Source organism: Nuphar pumila, chromosome 11, assembly GCF_984573655.1.
Source record: "Nuphar pumila chromosome 11, dmNupPumi1.hap1.1, whole genome shotgun sequence".
Classification (NCBI taxonomy): domain Eukaryota; kingdom Viridiplantae; phylum Streptophyta; class Magnoliopsida; order Nymphaeales; family Nymphaeaceae; genus Nuphar; species Nuphar pumila.
The window spans coordinates 8,570,229-8,589,964 of NC_143259.1; the positions used below are offsets into that span (position 1 = coordinate 8,570,229).

Below are 19,736 nucleotides of genomic sequence, written 5' to 3' on the forward strand. Positions count from 1 at the left end.
ATTTCTTCCCAATTTAACTCCCCAACAAAGCCTTGGATTTATAATTTAACCTGACTTAGTAAACTAACAAAAAAGTAAACCTATTTTTGGAATGAGAGGAAGGTTGTAGCCTAAATAAAAATTTTCTTTTTTTTTCTTTTCATCACATTCATCCCCGATTCATTCTTCGTTTTATATCTTGCATTCCCGATCCTAGGGAAGTGAGGCAAGCTCCATTCATTCTAGCCTTCTCTAGCTGCCGCTTTTCGCTGATAGAGAAAAGAAAAAAAAATGAAACCGTGCACGACTAGTTAAAAATAGAAAAAAAATTTATGATAGAATTAATATATATATATATATAATATTTTATAATATTTATAATGGTATGATAATAATTTTGCAGTTTTGCAGTTTTTATTTTAACCTTCATCTCTAGTTCATTCTTGGTTTCATGTCTTCCATCCCCGTCCAAAAGAAGATGGGTGGGGGGCGTCAGTCCACCACCATTCCTACTCAAAAGCCAACAACTACCAAGGAATCCGATTTTTTTTTTTTTTTTTTAGAAACAGATTTTAGTAGTTATATATAACAAACCCGCAAAACCTCTGCCACAACAAGGGCAGCACAGTAAAACTTCTCACCAGAAAAAAGTGAGACTCTGCCAGTCTGCCTTTCCCCCACACCGCTCGCCCTCTCCTCAGTCCCCTCGCTGAAACAAAGCGAGGTCAAACATCTCTCTCTCTCTCTCTCTCTCTCTCTCTCTCTCTGCTTCTGCTCCTCATTCTCGATCATCATCATCTTATTATTATTATTCCTCTCTCTCGCAGAGAAACGCCACCACGGGAGGAGGAGGATCAGGTACCCATCCGGCCGCAGCCACCATGCAGTACAAGAACCTGGGGAGGTCGGGGCTGAGGGTGAGCCAGCTGTCCTACGGCGCGTGGGTCAGCTTCGGCAACCAGCTCGACGTCCGGGAGGCCAAGTCCATACTCCAGTGCTGCCGAGACAACGGCGTCAACTTCTTCGACAACGCGGAGGTGTACGCCAACGGCCGCGCGGAGGAGATCATGGGGCAGGCCATCAGGGAGCTGGGGTGGAAGCGGTCCGACCTCGTCATCTCCACCAAGATCTTCTGGGGCGGTCCCGGTCCCAACGACAAGGGACTGTCCCGCAAGCACATCGTCGAGGGTACCCGCGCCTCCCTCAAGCGCCTCGACATGGAATACGTCGATGTCCTCTACTGCCACCGCCCCGACGCCTCCACCCCGATCGAGGAGACCGTCCGCGCCATGAACTACGTCATCGACCAGGGATGGGCCTTCTACTGGGGCACCAGCGAGTGGTCCGCCCAGCAGATCACCGAGGCCTGGTCCGTCGCCCACCGCCTAGACCTCGTCGGCCCCGTTGTCGAGCAGCCAGAGTACAACCTCCTCTCCCGCCACAAGGTCCGCTCCTGGATCCATCGATTCCTTCTTAATCTTTGTTCGTTCGTTTGTTTTTCTTTGGTTGGTGATGGAGATTTTGTTGTTGATGGTCGTTACAAACATGTTTCTTTTCGTGCCTTTTTTCTTTCTTTTATCTTGTTATTTTCTTAATTTGGTTTTATCCCATTTGATTTGGGTTGGTTTTGGTCTCTCGCATTTCGCCCTTTTGGTTTATTGTAATAGTTTTAGGTCTGCGTGACGGAGATCGATTGTGATCCTGTGAATTGGGATGGTGGGTGTGTTCGAATTTTGGTAGGAAAAAGGTAGCTGGTTTTGTTGGATCGATCGAATCTGGAGTTGGGTCGGGAAGATATTGGTTGCACGGGTGTTTGTGTTGCGGTTTTAGCCCCTGACCATGTTACCACTCGAAGATTTTTTTGCTTCACAGGTGTTGTTCGAGCCCTAAGGATGATGGTTTAGGCTTCCAATCGATCAGAGTTTATGGTCTTTCAGAATGCCTCTGTTGTCCTTCTTTTCTGCTTCTTTATTCATTCATTCATCTGCAATTTCCGAGAATTATTGAAGAATTTTAAGAGACAGATTGAAGTTCCTCTGAGATCCTTAGCCCTGCCAAACTGATTTTAGATGGAGGTGATCAATTTGGAGATTGTTTGTTGTGGAAGGGGCTAAACACTTTTGTTGCTGATAAGGACATCGATCGTTGTCTGACTGTGTCTAGTTCTACATAGTAGGCTAAACACTTTTGTTGCTGATAAGGACATCGATCGTTGTCTGTCTGTGTAGGCTAAACACTTTTGTTGCCGATAAGGACATCACTGTGTCTAGGCTTACGTAGGGCCTAAGTACGCATCCACTTTTGCATCTTTTAGGGTCTTTCTACCTGCAGCTAATCTCTTGCGGTTCAGTTCTGCTTATTTTCTTTTTCCTCTTGTTTGCTTTCTGCTGCACTTATTCTTACCTAATTGCAAAACCTTTTTTCCCTCTCATTTCTTTGCCGTTGCCAACTGTACCAGATTGTTTTCCAATCCATGGTCATCTTTGTTTCATCTCCACTGATTTTACTCTTGGTTGGTGACTACAAGGAAGAAGCTTTTGCCATTATTCCCTCTTTTGTTTTTAAGAAAATTATGGTCCTCCATTATTCTTGTGAAATTGATTATATTATACATGCAAGGCCATCAGAAATGCAATTAAAGAATTGCACATGAGGTCTTATATTGATCAGAGATTGACTGGAAAGAGCAACATAGTTTGAATTAAGGCATGGAATATCAATTCATGTGTTTGGCTTGGATAATGGGTTCAGCGCAAGGTTGCCAGACTAGGAAGCGGTGCGATGCATTTAAAAATGTATAGGAAGCGGGAAGCGAGGATTGAAAAATAAATAAATATAAGAATTGAATGGGAATCAAAATGAAACACAAATAAAAACTAAAATAAAAGTGAAAAAAATTAAATTTCATGTTTTATAGTGTAAAAATTAAATTTTTAACAAAATCTAAAAATAATGACTACCAATTTAGAGAAAACACATGGAAGTGAGTGAGAAAAGTGAGAGAAAACACATAAAAAACAAGAAAAGTTGAGTAAGAGAACTTATAAGAAGAATAGATAAAGTGTGTGGAAAGCATATGAGAAGCGTGGGAGAATCGAGGTTCTCATCAAGTTTCGGAAGAGAGGAGTATCGCGATTCCGAAGCGAGTTTCTGGGAAGCGAGCTTCCCACCTATCTAAGAAGCTTCCGGTAACTCTGGTTCAGCGGTGCCCTTTGTTCATGCTTATGTGGAAAAAAAATCGCCTTAAGGAAAATGACCCTTCGTGGCAAAATATGTTCCCTCGTTAGAGCTTGCTCATATATTGTTTACAATGTATAGATCATGAAGTAACTTTATGCAAGTATGCAACAATGAGAGTGTAGTATTCTCCCTTGTCTGCAATGCTTAGTTGTATGCGGCCTAGGCGACCTAGGTGCAGCCCTACTGCCTGGGCGACCAGGTTTGGGCGGTGGGGCCTATATTACCGATTAGGCGTCGCCTAGGCTTTTTCTAGAGCCTAAGACAAATCATTTGTTTTCTTCTTTGAGGAGGAGGAAAAGAAGGAGAAGATCTGTTATTTGTTCATTGCTTGTATTATGTCTATTGTTGAGAAGAAGAATAAGACATTATTTGTCCATTGCTTGTATTATGTCTATTGTTGAGAAGAAGAAAAAGACATTATTTGTCTATTGCTTGTATTATGTCTATTGTTGTTGTTAATTTTTTTGTATACATGATTTTATTTTTTGTATATTGTTCTTCACATTGTTAGTTGTACTGTTTTTTTATTTAATTGTTAATTTATTCTTAATTTGTTTGAGCAAGTTAAGGTTATGTAATATAATTGCTTTACAGTGTTCAACAACATATTATTTGTCTATTGCTTATTGTTGATTGATTTTATGTTGTATACATGTTTCTTATTATGTTTTTTATGTTTTTTTATTTGGGGTACCGCCTAGGCTCTGCCTAGACCTTTTTAGGGGCTCACCGCCTAGGCTCCGCCTAGCACATATGACAACTAAGCTGGAATGTATCCCTGGTTGACTAGGCTGTTCTCGCTCTAGTAAGTGAAACAGCCTACGTAGTTTTTGTGGTCACAGACACAGCTCTTCTTCAGAATTCATTGATTCCACTGTTCATGTGATCTTGATCGATCCCATTCTAGAGAAGTTGCATTGCAGCACTGCATCTAGCTAAGTATCTAGTCTAGGCAACTTAGTAACTGTTGGCTCACGTCTTATATCATTGCATGGATTGAAAGTTTGGCCACCACTAGCATAAGGTCGCAATTCAGGACGGCTTCTATTTTTTGGATGCATCATTTGTCATTGTTGCAAGAAGCAAGACATGTGAAATGTGACCACCATAGGGGAAGGACTTCTGGTATACCATCCACCACTTCTATTGAATCTTGAGATAATGCTTCATCATCGTTGATCCATATGATTTCCTTTACCTGTGATATATCTGCAGCCAGAAGGGTTTACTGTTTGTGGTGCCTTCCATCCTTCAGATTGCTGAGGTCCTTTGATTATTCTTGGAAACGTTGCTTCTTAATTAAGCTTTTACCTCGGCCACTGTATCAGTCTTTGCTTTGGATTGTGTGTGCATCCTTCCATATGTTTCTTGATGGTTTTCATTATTGATAGTGTTCTATAACTTATTCTCATGTTTTTCTCTTTATCAATGACTATACAATAGGTGGTAAGTTCATTTCTGTCTTTAGCCTTTCACGTGCAAATCCTTAAGGTGTGTTTTGACATCCTGGAAGCTGCCAGCCAGGATGCTGTCATCCTGCCTGGCAGCATCCAAGATGCATGGGTGTGACAATGGTTTCTCACAAAAGTGGGACACATATTACAAGTGCATCCCATTTTGGCGGGACTCCCATTCCTCAATGAACAAGTGCGTCCCGCCATTCAAATGCCCTCTAAATGTAGGCTAGGATTATAAGTTTTTCATAATTTGAATACTTTTGTTGTTTGTCTAATGTGATCATGCAGTCATTTGGAGCAATATGACAAAAATTAACTTTACAATGTCTTAGATAACCTTATACAAATCATTAGAGAGAGTTAATTGTAGGGGTAAATACCCTTGCTATACTATTCTTCCAATTCATAGTTTCACAATTCTTTTGAAGGTTTTAGGAGGATATCTAACAATTCATGAGTGCTCTTAGTGTTATTCAAAAGTAAAAGAAAACCTTAGATATGCCTACATGCACACAAAACAACGCACGCTTGTTTATGTATTTATGACTTTTAAGTCTTACAAGTTCAGTTTTTGCTGTGCCCATCTATAACTGCCAGTGATCTTATGTTTTTAGTATCTTATATAATGGTTTTGTCTCTAAACATGATTTTAATATATTGAGGCAGGTTGAAGTTGAGTATCTTCCTCTCTACAGCACATATGGTCTAGGTCTTACAACCTGGAGCCCACTTGCATCTGGAGTTCTCACTGGCAAATACAACAACAAAACTATACCTCCTGATAGTCGGTTTGCGTTGGAAAATTACAAGGTAAAATGTTGAACATTATGGATCTATTAGACTTTGAATCTTGGATTGCTAAGTACCAATTCTGTCTGCTTTCAAGTTTTGTAGCTTATTTATGCATGAAGTCGTGGAAATCCCAATTGCTGAAGATAAGTATCTGCTAAAGCATCACTATAAATATCACAAAAAATATCAATAGAAGTAATTATGCAAGAAAACTAAAAAAAGTAGTGTTTCTGCGACGAAATATCAAGAAACTATTATGATTAACTTTAGAGATGAGGGTGTTATTTAAACAGTGTGATAGCTTCAGTTGGTTACCATGCTTTCAAGTGCCAACTATTGCATTTAGTGTTGCAATTATGAAGGTACTAGATATAGTAATCTTAATTGTTTCGTCCTTCCTGGTCATGGAGGCTTCTTTGGCTTCATCTAGTCAAGCAGAAACTTGCTAATTAAATTTAAAAAATGGGATGATATATTTAAAAAATTTAGTACTTTTTTTAATGACGAGGAACCCTTGCTGAGCATTTGGTCACTTAATGTGCCCGCCCCTTTCAAGGTAAACCTCGAGTGGGGACATTGACACACCCAAGCCCTTACGGCGCCCACCAGTTAAAGGTACCTGCACACCCAATGGGAGTTGAACCTGGGACGAAGGGGTCAACACCTTTTCCCTAGCCCACACCACTCGAGCAACTCATGCGGGTTTAACTTTTTTTTATGACGAGGAACCCTAAACGCTATGGGCACAACACAACATTTTTGAACTATGGTGAGTTTGTATCTATTAAGAAGCTTGGAACATCAATCATTTTTGGATATATCATGGAGACAAGCCAAATTACAGATGTGTCCCTGATGACATGGCAACAAAACAATATTTGTCACAAGGTATCACGTGACTGTTCTGGATCTTGTCCCTATTTTGTTTACCATCGTGTACGGACCATGTACAAGTTCTCTCAAAGAGAATTTCTGGAACAAACTCAACAAAATTCCTGATGAGTTCATCCCATCTTTCACAAATCATTGGTGCATTGCAGGGGACTTCAATTCAATTTTGAGAATAATGGATTCAAACACCAACCAGCGGTACACCACTAGTATCCATAAGTTTGTGCAACTTCTTGATGATTGCAACTTATCGGAGATCCCTACACAAGGGGTCAATTTTACTTGGTCCAACAAGCGAACACCACCGGTGATGGGGAAACTAGACCAGTTCTTGATCTCCTTGCCAATGCTTCAACGACTTCATGATATGAGTGCTTTGACCAACCCTATTTCAGTTTTGGAACCCTCCATGATTTGGTTAACTTTGGGGCTTGGCGGTCTCCGCACATAAAAAAAAATTGTATGGAGCTTTGGTGGCTTCGGGACCCGAATATCTTACAACTTATTCGGGAATGGTGGAATGAGGCCCCTTGTATGGAGTGGTGGGCTGCATTGAAACTCCACTCCAAACTATCATTCGTGAGATTGAGGCTAATTGAATGGAACCAGTGCAAATGTCAAGCTAAATTCAATGTTATCAAGGCATGGGAGTCTCAATTGCAAGAGCTACATCAACTTGAGGAGGAGGGGATTGATGTTGAGAGGGCCCCTTCTCTTAAATGGGAGTGGGAAAATTTGGTAAAACATATTTACGAATGGCAGATGCTAGAGAACATTAGGTGGAAACAACGGGCCAAGTCACATTGGCTTAAGTCGGATGAGCTCAACATCAAATTCTTCCACTTGTGCTTCCAATAGAAGGAGATCTAGCCAAATTCACCCATTGGAGATTGGAGGAACAATATTTCAAGGTTTGCACCCATAGGGATACCATTGGATCTTTCTCATTGGATGAGATCAAAAGCACGGTGTAGAGCTTGCCCGATGGTAAATCCCTGGGTAAGGATGGTTTTCCAATTGAGTTCTTTAAAGAGTCTTTGGAATTTGTCGAAGAGGATCTCCTTCAAATGATGGTTGAATTTCATTCCAATGCACAATTACTGTTATCATTGGGCAATTCATTGCTCATTCTCATCCTTAAGGACGCTCATGCCGAAGCAATTGAAAGGTTTAGACCCATCTCATTGGTGGGAACCGTCTTCAAAACAATATCCAAAGTTCTTGCATCAAGGCTCAATCGTGTGGTGGGCTCTCTCGTATCCGAATCTCAAAGTGCGAAGAAAGCTACATGAGTCTTGTCTTGTTGCGCAAGAAGCCTTACACTCCATCAAAACTTCGAGTAAAAAGTCTTTCATCTTGAAAATTGATTTGGAGAAAGCCTTTGTCCTTAGATTGTCCCTTTCTTTTAAACTGTATGGGAAAACTGGACTTGGATGGAAAATGAATTTCTTGGATTGAAGGCTTGTTAATTGCCTCCTCCATTGCGGTGTCCATTAATGGGGAAATGGGTGATCAAACCAAAGAGGGGGTTGCGCCAAGGAGACCCCCTCTCACCGCTACTTTTTGTTATGCTATCCTCTGCTGAGATGCATGGTAGTCCAATGTCTATACTTCCCATCTTCTATTTGCTGACAACGTGTTAGGTGAAGCATATGAGAATTTTTTTTGGGTTTTATGGATTATCCTTCAAAGCTTTGCACAAATATCTAGTCTACGCATGAATGGTGCTAGAAGTTGGATTTTGGTGCTCGATGATCTCTCTGGTGAGATGCAAAAGATGGTTGCTAATATTTTTGGTTGTGATGAGGGTTATCTACCCATGAAATATCTTGGTTTACCACTACATCTTGGACTCACCTAGAGGATAGGATCCAACAAAATACAGAATTGCGCTACCCGTTCGCTTTCAAGGGCAGGGCGTATCACTCTGGTAAGATTCAATATCACCTCCATGCTCTCGCATTTCATGCAGATTTTCAAGAATCCTAAGAAAACAAAAAAGAGATTCATTAGGTTATTCCAACAGTTTATTTGGTTCCGAAAATCAGAAGGCTCCTTCACCTCGTTGGTAAGTTGGCACACGATTGCCAAAGCACTACACCTTGGTGGATTGGGGATTCATAACATGCATAAGTCAACAAGGCATTGTTGGCAAGGTGGTTATGGATGATACGCAATAGAGCTATGTCACAGGGATTCGGCCAACCAGGTGTCGCACCCACGTCGACGCAATGCGACGCGGGTGCGGCACCTGGTGCGGTCAACCTGACTCTGGGTGCGGTCAACGCACCCAAGGTCATATTTGTCCAAATTTTAGACTTAAAAGAAAAAAAATATTGCCCGATGAAATGGGCTTGAGCCTAAGGATTAGGGCAAAACTGTTTTTCCCTCTTTCCTGTCTTCCGAGTTTTGACGTTGCTTAGCTGCGACACCCCGACGTCGGTGACGCCTGCTACCGTCCGGCGAGTGCGAACTCAATCTCCATCTTCAAGGTACGTTATTCTCTCTCGTTCTCTCCTTCAATCTATCTCTCAATCTCTCTCCACTCGTCTCAATCTCTCAGCTACCTCTCTCTCTCTATTTTTTTCTCCATTTTCATACTGTGTGCCTCTCTCTCAGTAGTCAATCTTTTCCCCCTTACTGTGTACCTCAGTCTCTCTCAATCCCGGCTAAACAAGCCCATTTTTGAAAAAAAAATTACCCATTTTAGGGAAAACTTGGTTCGGTTGGCTCATTTGCTTAAAAATCTATATGTAATATAAACATTATATTGTTTATATATATAATTTTTTATATTTTTGCTCTCCCGCACCCCTGCATCCTATGTCACATAGGTGCGAATGCGGGTGCGGATGGGGATGCGACGATGCGGCACTTTAAAAAAACTTAGGTGCGGGGTGCAGGGAGGATATATATATATATATATATATATATATAATTTTTAACAGTTTTAAGTTAACACTGTGTATTTGTGTGCATTTATGTATATATATAATATAGATAAAAATAGACTTGATTAGGGTTAACAGAATCCTATGTCACAGGGATTCGGCTAGCAGGGTGCTGCACCCGCGTTGACGCGGGTGCGGCACCGGGTGCGGTCAACCCGACCCTGGGTACGTTGACCGCACCCAGGGTCATTTTTGTCCATTTTTTTGGATTTTTTTTAAAAATTGCCCTATGAAATGGGCTGCGGAATTAAAAAAATTTCTTTGGGGGGGGGGGGGCGCTGCCCCCCTATAACCCCCCGCCAGGGGCGGCCCCCCTGGACCCCCACCCGCTGACCGTGCAGCGGGAACCGCGCCGGGGGGAGCCCCCGGACCCCCCTTCCTGCAAGGGCAAAAACAATGAATCATGCTCCACAACTCATCACTTTCATCTTTGGGGTGAACGTGCTAACATGCATAAATGTCATGGACCTTAACAACTACCATACATATACAATATACAAAAAATATATGTATACATATATATATTTTACATTTTTGCCCCTGCCGCACCCCCGCACCCGGATTTTTTGGAAGTGCCGAATCCCCGCACCCGCACCCGCACCCGCACCCATGTGACAGACAAAATCTACTTTTGGATAGAAATGAACCTCAGGGTGGTTGACTTCACCTAACACAAAGGAAGTTGTGTCCAAGTGTCACACCCACCTGGGTGCGGTGCCCTCTTAGAAGAGTCCGTGTGACATAGCCCACACCCAAGTTTTTTTAAGTGTCGCATCCCCACACCCGCACCCATGTGACAGCTTGCAGGGAACACGTGAAGCGCTAGAGCATTATCCGGCTGCCTCCAATCCAGTTTAGCTGAGTTCCAGGCCACTTCCTGCTTGCTTTGTACAAGACCTCCCATCTTAGGCATGAGTGTATGGCTATGTAATCAGACTTGGAGTTTCAAGACCGGCGATTGTTCCTCTCGGTCCAGATAAGCTTCCATGCAGAAAGCACCCAAACTCTCCAAATGAATTTCTATTTCTTAACCATTTTTGTTAGGTTGCATAGCAACCCTAATGTCCCTAGGGAAAGTAAAATCATTCCAATGTAGATTGAGATCACCCCATGCCTTGTTCAGTAATAACCTGCAAAACTCACAGTCCAGAATAAATGTTGTAGTCTCCTCTTCCTTGCAGCATAGGATACAACGACTTACTAGGTGGATGCTGTGGAGCTTCAATCTGACTTCAGTGTGAACCCGTCCTAGGATGATCTGCCACGCCATGAGCGAGCCCCTAAGTGGGAGGCTGCCTCGCCAAAGTGCCTTCATCAGTAACCATTGTACTGCCGGCACGAGTAAGGTCATGTAGAGAGATGATGTGCTGAACACACCCTCACTAGAGAACCTCCATTTCATTGCATCTTCTCTCTCCAACGTTAACGGGTGTACAACGGTAGTGGTGAGAGCTGACCATTGTTCAAAGCCCATGTCCTATGGATTCCTTCGGAGGAGAAATTCCTAAGTAGCATCATGGGGCGATCAAACCTCACTAACCCGAGCATATTTTCTTCCTGTGGCCTCGTAAAGGTTAGAGAATGCATCCCTAAGCCGCTCATCCTGCCACCAAATCCAATTATCTTGCCAAAACATGGTTGTCGTGCCATTACCAACCTTAATTTGAACACCATGACAGAAATCTTCAAGAACCGTGACCCATCCTTTCCAAACCCCCGAACCTCTTCTCCAACTTTGATTTTTAACCCGGTTTGAGGGCCAACCTTGTAGATTGTATTTTTCCATGAAAATAGAGACAATCCGGCTCTCTCTATTGCTGTCATACGGACTCTTCTAACAGGGCACCACACCCGTGTCGCACCCGCACCCAGGCGGGTGCGACACTTGGACACAGCTTCCTTTGTGTTAGGTGAAGTGAACCACACTGAGCTCCATTTCTATCCAAAAGTAGATTCAGTTAACCTTAATCAAGTCCATTTTTATCTATATTATATATATAAATACATAAATGCACACACATACACGTAGTGTTAACTTAGAACTGTTAAAAATTATATATATATATATATACCCTCCCCGCACCCAAGTTTTTTTAAAGTACCGCATCGCCGCACCCGCACCCGTACCCGCACCTATGTGACATAGGTTTAATCCTAATCAACTTGATATACCTTTGTCCTTAAAGCCTGTTCAAGTTGCTCATCTTCGTTTCCAGGGATACTGGCCCACTCCTATTGCCAAAATTTGGTTTGAATTGGATGTTTATGTTGTTAGTGCTCCTATTGTTATTTATTCAAGATGTGGGGTTTGTGTAAATTGTCGACGAAGTGTTTCATAAAAGTCCTGAATGAGATATAGTTTCTTGGGTCGCAACCACCGCTAAGGGTCATTTTTTTGCATGCGCACTGCTGAACACCCGTGCATCCTAATAACGTCAAACAAAATGCTTGTTTGACGTTACTCCCTTCTCTCTCTCTCTCTCTCTCTCTCTCTCTCTCTCTCTCTCTATATATATATATATATATATATATATATATATATATATATATATATATATATATATATATATATAAAAGGAAGGGGAATATGCGGCCAACTCTGCATAAAACATTTGCGACGTCACCTGGGACATTAGATAAAAATTTAATCCAATGGTCTAGATTTAATTTTACAGGTCAACCCCTACATAAATGGTACTTCATAGGATAAGGGAGGATAGGGATCAACAAATTTCACTTCCCATGATAGGTTGGTGATTAACAAAAATCGTGCAAGTGGAGTGTTAGGCATGGCCCTACCTTTCTAGATTTGCAATTTTACAATTAATGTTTTTATATTTCGGGTGCCAAGCTAGAGATTCATCTTTCTAGTAGAATGAGTATCCTTTCATAGCACGCTGAAGAATTAAAGACAGGGAGGATAGGGATCAACAAATTTGACTGCCATGATAGGTTGCTGATTAACAAAAGTCATGCAAGAGTGTTAGGTATCCCTCTATCTTCTAGAGTTGCTTCAATAGCAGCTCACTACCTGCAATTGTTGGAATTGACGTTGATCTTCTGCCCGTTACTTTCCAACTCAAGGCCCACTATGTCTGTCAAGTCACGCGAACAACAATTTGCAGCAATAAAAAAATTTCCCTTATCTCTAAGAGCAAAACTTGAAACTGCCCTGTCACATAGGTGCGGGTGCGGCGATTCGGCACTTTAAAAATACACACACACACTGTATAACCACCTTTCATTTTTTTTTGGTCCAAAATGGACAGTTATGACCCTGGGTGCGCTGACCGCACCCAAGGTCGGCTTGACTGCACTGGGTGCCGTACCCGCACCCGAGTCGAGTCGCGTTGACGTGGGTGTGGCACCCTGTTGGCCGAATCCCTGTGACATAGAAACTGCCCAATCCTGTTTTCATGTGACCTAAAAGAAGGTAGCAGTTCATCTTGTGGAGGAATCCAACCCTAGTAATACGACCACCTGATAACCACTGTTTCTTGATGACTTTCTTCTTGGGTTGGCCATTTAATTTTGCCAATGTTCTCTCAACAAGCATGCCAAACCATTCTCATGGACAATCATAGTGTGCACACCATGCTTTCCTAACTACTGTGATTAACCCAATTCCACTCATGCACACAAGCGAACCCATATAAGAATTCCTTCTGATGGAGCTCCATGGAACTGTTCTCAGTAAGAACCTGGTAGAAATGTCTATGAGTTGAGGATGGATCAGGTGACTAAATTAAGTTGTTCCTTAGCATTTTTGTGGAGCCCAACAACAGGTGTCATGCAGCCAGGTGGGGCCTCAAATTAGTTTGTGCAATCACATTGCACCTGATTCACAGTTGTGAGGGAGGGGGCAGTTAATGAATGATATTTGATAGTGTGCAATTATTTATGAAGCTTTGAGATTAAATCTAAGCCATTGGATCAAATTTGACCCAATGGTTCAGATGATGCCAATGTTGCTCTACATAGAGTTGTTCACATCATATATATATAGTCACCTATATCGTTCAAGGTATTTTCTCGGAGAGATTTTCATAAGTTGGAAAATCTTGGGAGTTTAAAAATATTGAAAAAATATAAATAATAAGAACAAAGATAAGAAAAATAATAGTCTTGCATGATTTTTCTTGCAAAAATATAAAGAAATAAGTTTTAGAAGGTTTAAAAATATAAAAGAAACAAATAAATTAAAAAATGTATGCTTAAAATATTAAAAAATGAGTTTTCCCAAAAATATTGTGATATTATCGCGATATTTTGAAAATATCACAATAAATTGCAGATAATATCGGTTGACTTGATATTGCTGATGTTATCATGATATTTTCAAAATATTGTCGATATCGGTGCTAAATCAGTGTTTCGGGTTTTTTCGTTTTAGTTTTAAATTCTGATCATACAGATGTGATCTATGTACTTGATTTTATGGGGATCAACTCTTGGAGCATTCGATTCCGACACATGGGTGAGTTTTTATAAGGTTCGAAAAATCAACTGTCCAAAATTTTATTAATGTTCTATAAAAAAAATCTTTGTAAATTTTCAAGGCTCTAAATATCGTTTTTTGCATCTCTCTCTCTTTTTCTTTATATATATATATATGTGTGTGTGTGTGTGTGTGTGTGTGTGTGTGTGTGTGTGTGTGTGTCTACATTTTAGGATTTTCTTGAATTGATGTCTAGCATCCGCCTATGTGTCAATGTTTGTGTAACATATATTTTTGGATAGTTGAACTACGGAGTTTTTGCACATTGCTTGGCACTTCTATTCACAATTTCTCTGGCCTTTTTTCCTAATGATTAAGTCATAGCCATAGGTATACCCTCTTTTTTAAGCTACAAGAAACACATCCACAACTTGGTGCCAACCTATGTCACATTGGTGCAGGTGTGGTGCATCGATGCGGCACTTTAAAAAAACTTGAGTGCGGGAGGGTATATATATATATCACCATTTGGTATTACCTATTTGTGTGTGTATGTGTGTTTATGTTTGTGTTTGTGTGTGTGTGTCTGTTAAAAAGCTTAATATGAGAATCTGAGCTTGTTGAACATGTAGCGAACCTGAGCTCAGCCCCGAACTTGGCTCATTTACTAAACAAGCATGTCAATCCTATGCTTATTATGAGAATCTTGGCTCATTTACCCCCTTTGTATGCATGTCCTGTGCATTCAACATGAACATAATCATGTGTGTGTTTCTAGGGCATGCAATATTAGACTTGTCCTTTTAAGAGCCAAGGAATAGCTTGGGACCTCCGAGTCTTGGCCATAATTTTACATGAATTCAAGGCATGACCATATTTTTTTTGTGCCTACTTCCGTCAAACAAGCTTTTTACACTTTCACCTTCATGCCTATTTCAGCTCAACATTATATAAGAGATGAGTTTTTGGAGGATGCTTGGCATATTCTTCATCTGTTTATATCAAAGGTTCCTTCTCCATGAAATTAGAATACCCAGAATGTAGATTTTTATATACACATAATCATACTAAAACTAGGATTACTCATAGATGAGTTTTTTTATCCATGGGGTGCCTTTTGTCCTGTGTTGCCATTGGAGGAATGAAGAAGATTTTCTAATGTTGTAATGAAATATTTCCTCTTCAAACTTTGTCAGTGTTAACAAGTTATTGTAATAATGTAGCATATTAAGACGTCTACCATTTGAAAATGTGGTTGTAACAACTTCTTCAGTGTATGCTTAGATCAATTTTGTGAATTATTTTATATAGAAAAAAGAGCCAACAAGTTGGATGAATTGGTGATAACGACTGCATGTCTTTTCCCCCCTTTTTTTCTTCTTACAAGAAAGGAAATTAGAAGAGAATATGAATTAGATGCCTTGTGATAAAACGTGAGAAAAATACAATGCAACTATGCAAGAATTATGAGATATGCTCTTTTGCATATTTTCTGGTTTTGAAGAACCCAATACCTATGTTTTTGTTGTGTGGTACATCTAATCAATGTCTGCTGGCTGTGGTTGTCCAAGCTAGATTTCGATGTTCCCCCCAAATACGTGAAAATACAATCAGTGTTAGTGTAGGTAAGATCATGCCGAGATCATGTGTGAGTTTGCAGATTCTTCATAAACTACACAAAGTCTTGTAGACCTATTGTGATCATTCTAGCATCTTTTTGTAGTCTTGTGGTGTATTTGATGATGCTTAGGGCATGTTTGGGTGAGCCCCATGAGAATCACTCTCTCATTTGAATGAGAGTGATTCTCATATGGCCCCGTTTCTCATGACCAACCAAACATGAGAAAAGGGGCCCATGTGATTTCAAATAAAATGTGATTCTAAATCACTCCAGCCCATGAGATTTTGAATCTCACGAGCCTTGTGATTTCGAATCATATGATTTGAAATCACACCCGTGATGTTGTGTGATGTACGGGCCCTTATTTTTGCAAAAATGTGAATGTTCTTCTTTGCCTCATAAGTGGTGGGTTGGGGGCGATGCAGCAGTCCACCACCACCTGCATCCAGCTCGCCAGAGTAGAGACATCAACAGAAGAAGCGAAGAGAGGTTGCCGGAGTTCAGGTATGGGTTTTTTCTTTTTCATTTTTTTTTGTTTAGGTTGCTGCAACCGTCTCGAAGGGGTTGAAGCAGGTGGAGCTTTGCTGGAAGGGCTCCTACAGCGAGCTCCACCACCCTCCATTCGACTCATATGTCCCTGCTTGCAAGACTATTTCAACCTCCTTTTTCTTTTTTTCTTTTTTTGGGATCGCTACAACCATCTTCCAAGGTTTTCCAGAGGTGGAGCTTGCCGGAAATGATCCTCCGGCTAGCTTTACTGACCCCAATCGATCCAAATAGGGTTTCCTGCCATGGCGCAAACCCCTGTTTCAATCTCTTTTTTCTATTTCTTGGGTTGGGGTAGCTGCAACTGTTGAGAGGGGTTGAGTTGAGGTGGAGCTCCTCCAGCGACCCGTTGTTACTTCTTTTTGTTTTTTTCTTTCCTGACACCAACAAACATGTGAATCGGAATCATATGAGATTCCAAATCATGTGATTTTGAATCTCATGAGATTCAAAATCTCAAGTGATTTATTTTCACTTTTGTAAAATCCAACCAAACATACCCGTAGTCTTTTCGTGTTCCTCTTTGTATGTTCATTGTATGCATTTTCTTCTATAAACAGGGCTTATTCCCTTTTGTTAGTTCCCTGTCTTGCTGCATCTTCAATCTGTTTATGTTCCAGCCTTTGACAGCATGCGGTTTGACCCTCCTTCCACCTTGTCCTTGTTTTTGTCACCATGATCAGATCCAAGATTATGAAACCAATTCCAGTTTTTTTCTTTCTCTCCACTTTCTCATTGCACATCCTTCTCATGTGATGTCTCTCTTGGTAATCTAGGTCATTATCTGGTTTTTACATTTTCAGAAATTGACATTATTAAGCCTTTATACATTGCTAGTGAGCTTTAGGTAGTTCTTACATGTTTAACAATTTACTCAAGAGTGTCACTTTGTGTTGATAATGTTCTATGTCTGTGTTCCTTTACTTTTTCAGGAATGTTTGTAAAACCGGAATCGCCTCCTCAGGAATGCATTTTATTGTACAGCAATCAATATAGTCTGCAAATTGAATCCTTTTTGCATCTTAACCAAAAATACACAAGGGCTTACATCATGATATTGGCTACTATAATCTATTCCACATCACTTGGGTCTTTCCTCCCTTTTCTTGGTTATGCTTAATCTGTTGCCTAGGCCTTTCTCTTGGGTCTTTTTGCTTAAGAACTGGACCTTTTATTTGGACGTCCCCTTTTCCACTTGCACCCTTTTTTGGTTATTGTTTATTTCACCATTTTGTTAACTACTTCCTTGTTCTTCCTTTATTTGTTTGTTTCTTATGAATCATTATCATCGTTCGTTTCCTCCTAGGTGGTCGATGGATTAGGTTTCCAATCTAACCGACCACATCATGCAAGATGGTAAACACCTATGTTGCAAGAATAGCACACTTGGCCTTGCATACCTGATGTAAACATGACAGTGACCAACACATGGTTCAAGAAAAATGGTAACTATAACTTCATGGATGGTCAACTGCATGTTTATCTCAGTTTTGCATGAGTCTTTTTCTTGATATTGATTTTTTTCATATAATCTGTCATTGGCGGTTCTTTGTTTAAATTTCGGAATCTTGAGTCTTGAGTCTATCTGCAATATTGGAATTTGGGATCTTTTACGCTCTTATATTTTTACTGTGTTTATTTATTATATAAAATACATAAAGTTGTTCCCTTGCCATACTTTTTATGAAAATCACCATGTCCACATCCCATGTGTCACATTCCTTTGTTAGGTCATTTATTTATGTAGTAGGCATCCTCCTCCCGCTTGATGCTTAGTCAATAGGTTAGACTTACTCTTCAGTTTACTATCTTAACTAAGAACCCTTTAAAAGTCTTCACTTTCAGTAATTCTGATCCACTGAAATTAGGGCAACCGACACAAGACAAAAGTAGGTGAAAACTGAAAAGGTAACAAGCTGGTTCTATATTTTTTAGACGTTCTGGTATATTTCGATAATGTTTTCTGTCTTGGTATTTTACATTGCATCTAGGCTTTCAAATGGATAATGATTTATTGCATACTTTGGGCTGGATATAAATGAGGCAGTGGCCATGATTGCCTCTGTGACTAAATGGAAGAGAAACAGCTATTTATAATTACTACACTTCTAGTTGTAGATTTCAAATGGAGAGCATGACCATGTCACCCAAGATACAGTAATTGCATTAACCGGTAGACTGTATAGTTGTAAACACGTGCAATAATTTAAAAAGTTTGTGATGGCCATCAATTCGTGTGTAGTTTTGTCTTGATGATTTAATGTGTGGAAGATGAATATTCAGCATAATTTATAGACACCACAAGTACCGAGCCTGCTCTTCATGGTTGATATTTGAATTATTTCTTACATATAAGGTTATCATTGGGGAATTATCTTCCTCTAAGCAATTGGACCCTTAAATATTTTTTGTCTACCATTTTTGCTCTTTATCCTGCTCTCTGTGTGGCAGTCAGCATCCCTGATCAGTTTGATGTGCCCTGTAGAACTTGGCAAGCAGGTCATTGGTCGATGATGTGTTGAAAAAAGTAGGTGGATTGAAGCCAATAGCAGATGAATTGGGTGTGCCTTTGGCTCAACTTGCAATTGCTTGGTGTGCCTCAAACCCAAATGTTTCATCTGTTATTACAGGTGCCACAAAGGAGAGCCAGGTATCCCATTTTTCCTATCCTTTGTGAATCTCAAATGTGATTTATTTGCCTGGTTTCATTCACATGGTTGTCCTTTGATTATTATCTCATAATTACTCCTAGATATTATTTTAGGATTTTGATGTACCTGAACAGGTACGCTCTCTAACTAGCAAACTTATCCTGAACACTGCATTAACTCTTTATCACAGATTCAGGAGAACATGAAAGCCATTGACGTCATTCCGCTGTTAACACCGGATGTGATGGAAAAAATCGAGATGGTCATTCAAAGCAAGCCGAAGCGTGCTGAATCATACAGATGAAGGAATGATTGCCCATTGATCAATGTCTTGAGTTGCCTTCCCAAATGATTTCACATTCAACAGCTTTCAAATTGAAGTTGCTGCAGATCACATATTGCTATTGTAATTGGTTCTCTTCTCTCATTTCCTTCTCCGTTTGATGGTTGTGGGGATACAAATTATTGGGACCTAGTCTTTTCTTTTGTTATTTTGTTCTTGTAAGGGATGTTCCGTGGAGGAGACAAATGCTGTGTGCACATTTCGTGTTCTTGGGACCCAAAAATCTTGTTTGCTGTAGAGAATGCAGCCCGGGAAAATGTAAAAGTTCTGTTTTTGTTTTGTTTTGTGGTTATTTATGTTTCTTGAACTACTGCATATTTCATCTATTTTGCCTCTCCCAGTTTCTCGTGCTTGTTTTCCCACGGGAATTTCACCTCAAAACACAGATTTTCTCAATGTTAAGGATACGCGTTGATGAAAATCACCTTGAAACAACTGAACCAAGGAGTTGGTCAAGTTAATATTATTCAACACATGCACATTATACACTTGCTGCACTATGGCCTTGGGAAATGTGAAGGTTGAGGGGTCAAATGGGGTTAGGTGGATCCTTTGAATCATTCTCATAGCCAAGAGTCTAAATTCGGATTCCAGTCCATGGATATCCCAAGTTAAACAAGATGGTGTGGATGCACTCAACAAGGGTGAAGGATAAGGTGCACTTGTGCATGTCTCTGCACATGCTGAAGTTGAATCTTATTTTTCCGTTTATTATATGGATAAACTGCATCCGGGATCAGAGACCTGTTCGTGCTGGTTTTAGCCTGCTGTACTTAGAGGATCGCCATCCCAGCAGTGCAAAACTTTGTGGGAGCCTCTTGCTTTGC

At 40.5% G+C, this 19,736-nt stretch overlaps 1 protein-coding gene across 2 annotated transcripts; it reads left to right on the forward strand.

The window, feature by feature from the left end:
* Positions 1 to 602: 602 nt before the first annotated feature.
* Positions 603 to 19,224, forward strand: LOC149821849 (putative voltage-gated potassium channel subunit beta). Of its 2 annotated transcripts, XM_089980656.1 has the most exons (5): positions 603 to 703; positions 807 to 1,424; positions 5,343 to 5,486; positions 18,401 to 18,565; positions 18,757 to 19,224. In XM_089980656.1, exons 2-5 carry the CDS (start codon positions 861 to 863, stop codon positions 18,868 to 18,870), a joined length of 987 nt encoding a protein of 328 aa, XP_089836782.1. In that variant the 5' UTR covers positions 603 to 703; positions 807 to 860; the 3' UTR covers positions 18,871 to 19,224. The 2 variants fall into 2 exon arrangements, with proteins under 2 accessions (XP_089836782.1, XP_089836781.1); XM_089980655.1 differs by having other exon boundaries at positions 680 to 1,424.
* The last annotated feature ends 512 nt before the right edge of the window (positions 19,225 to 19,736 follow it).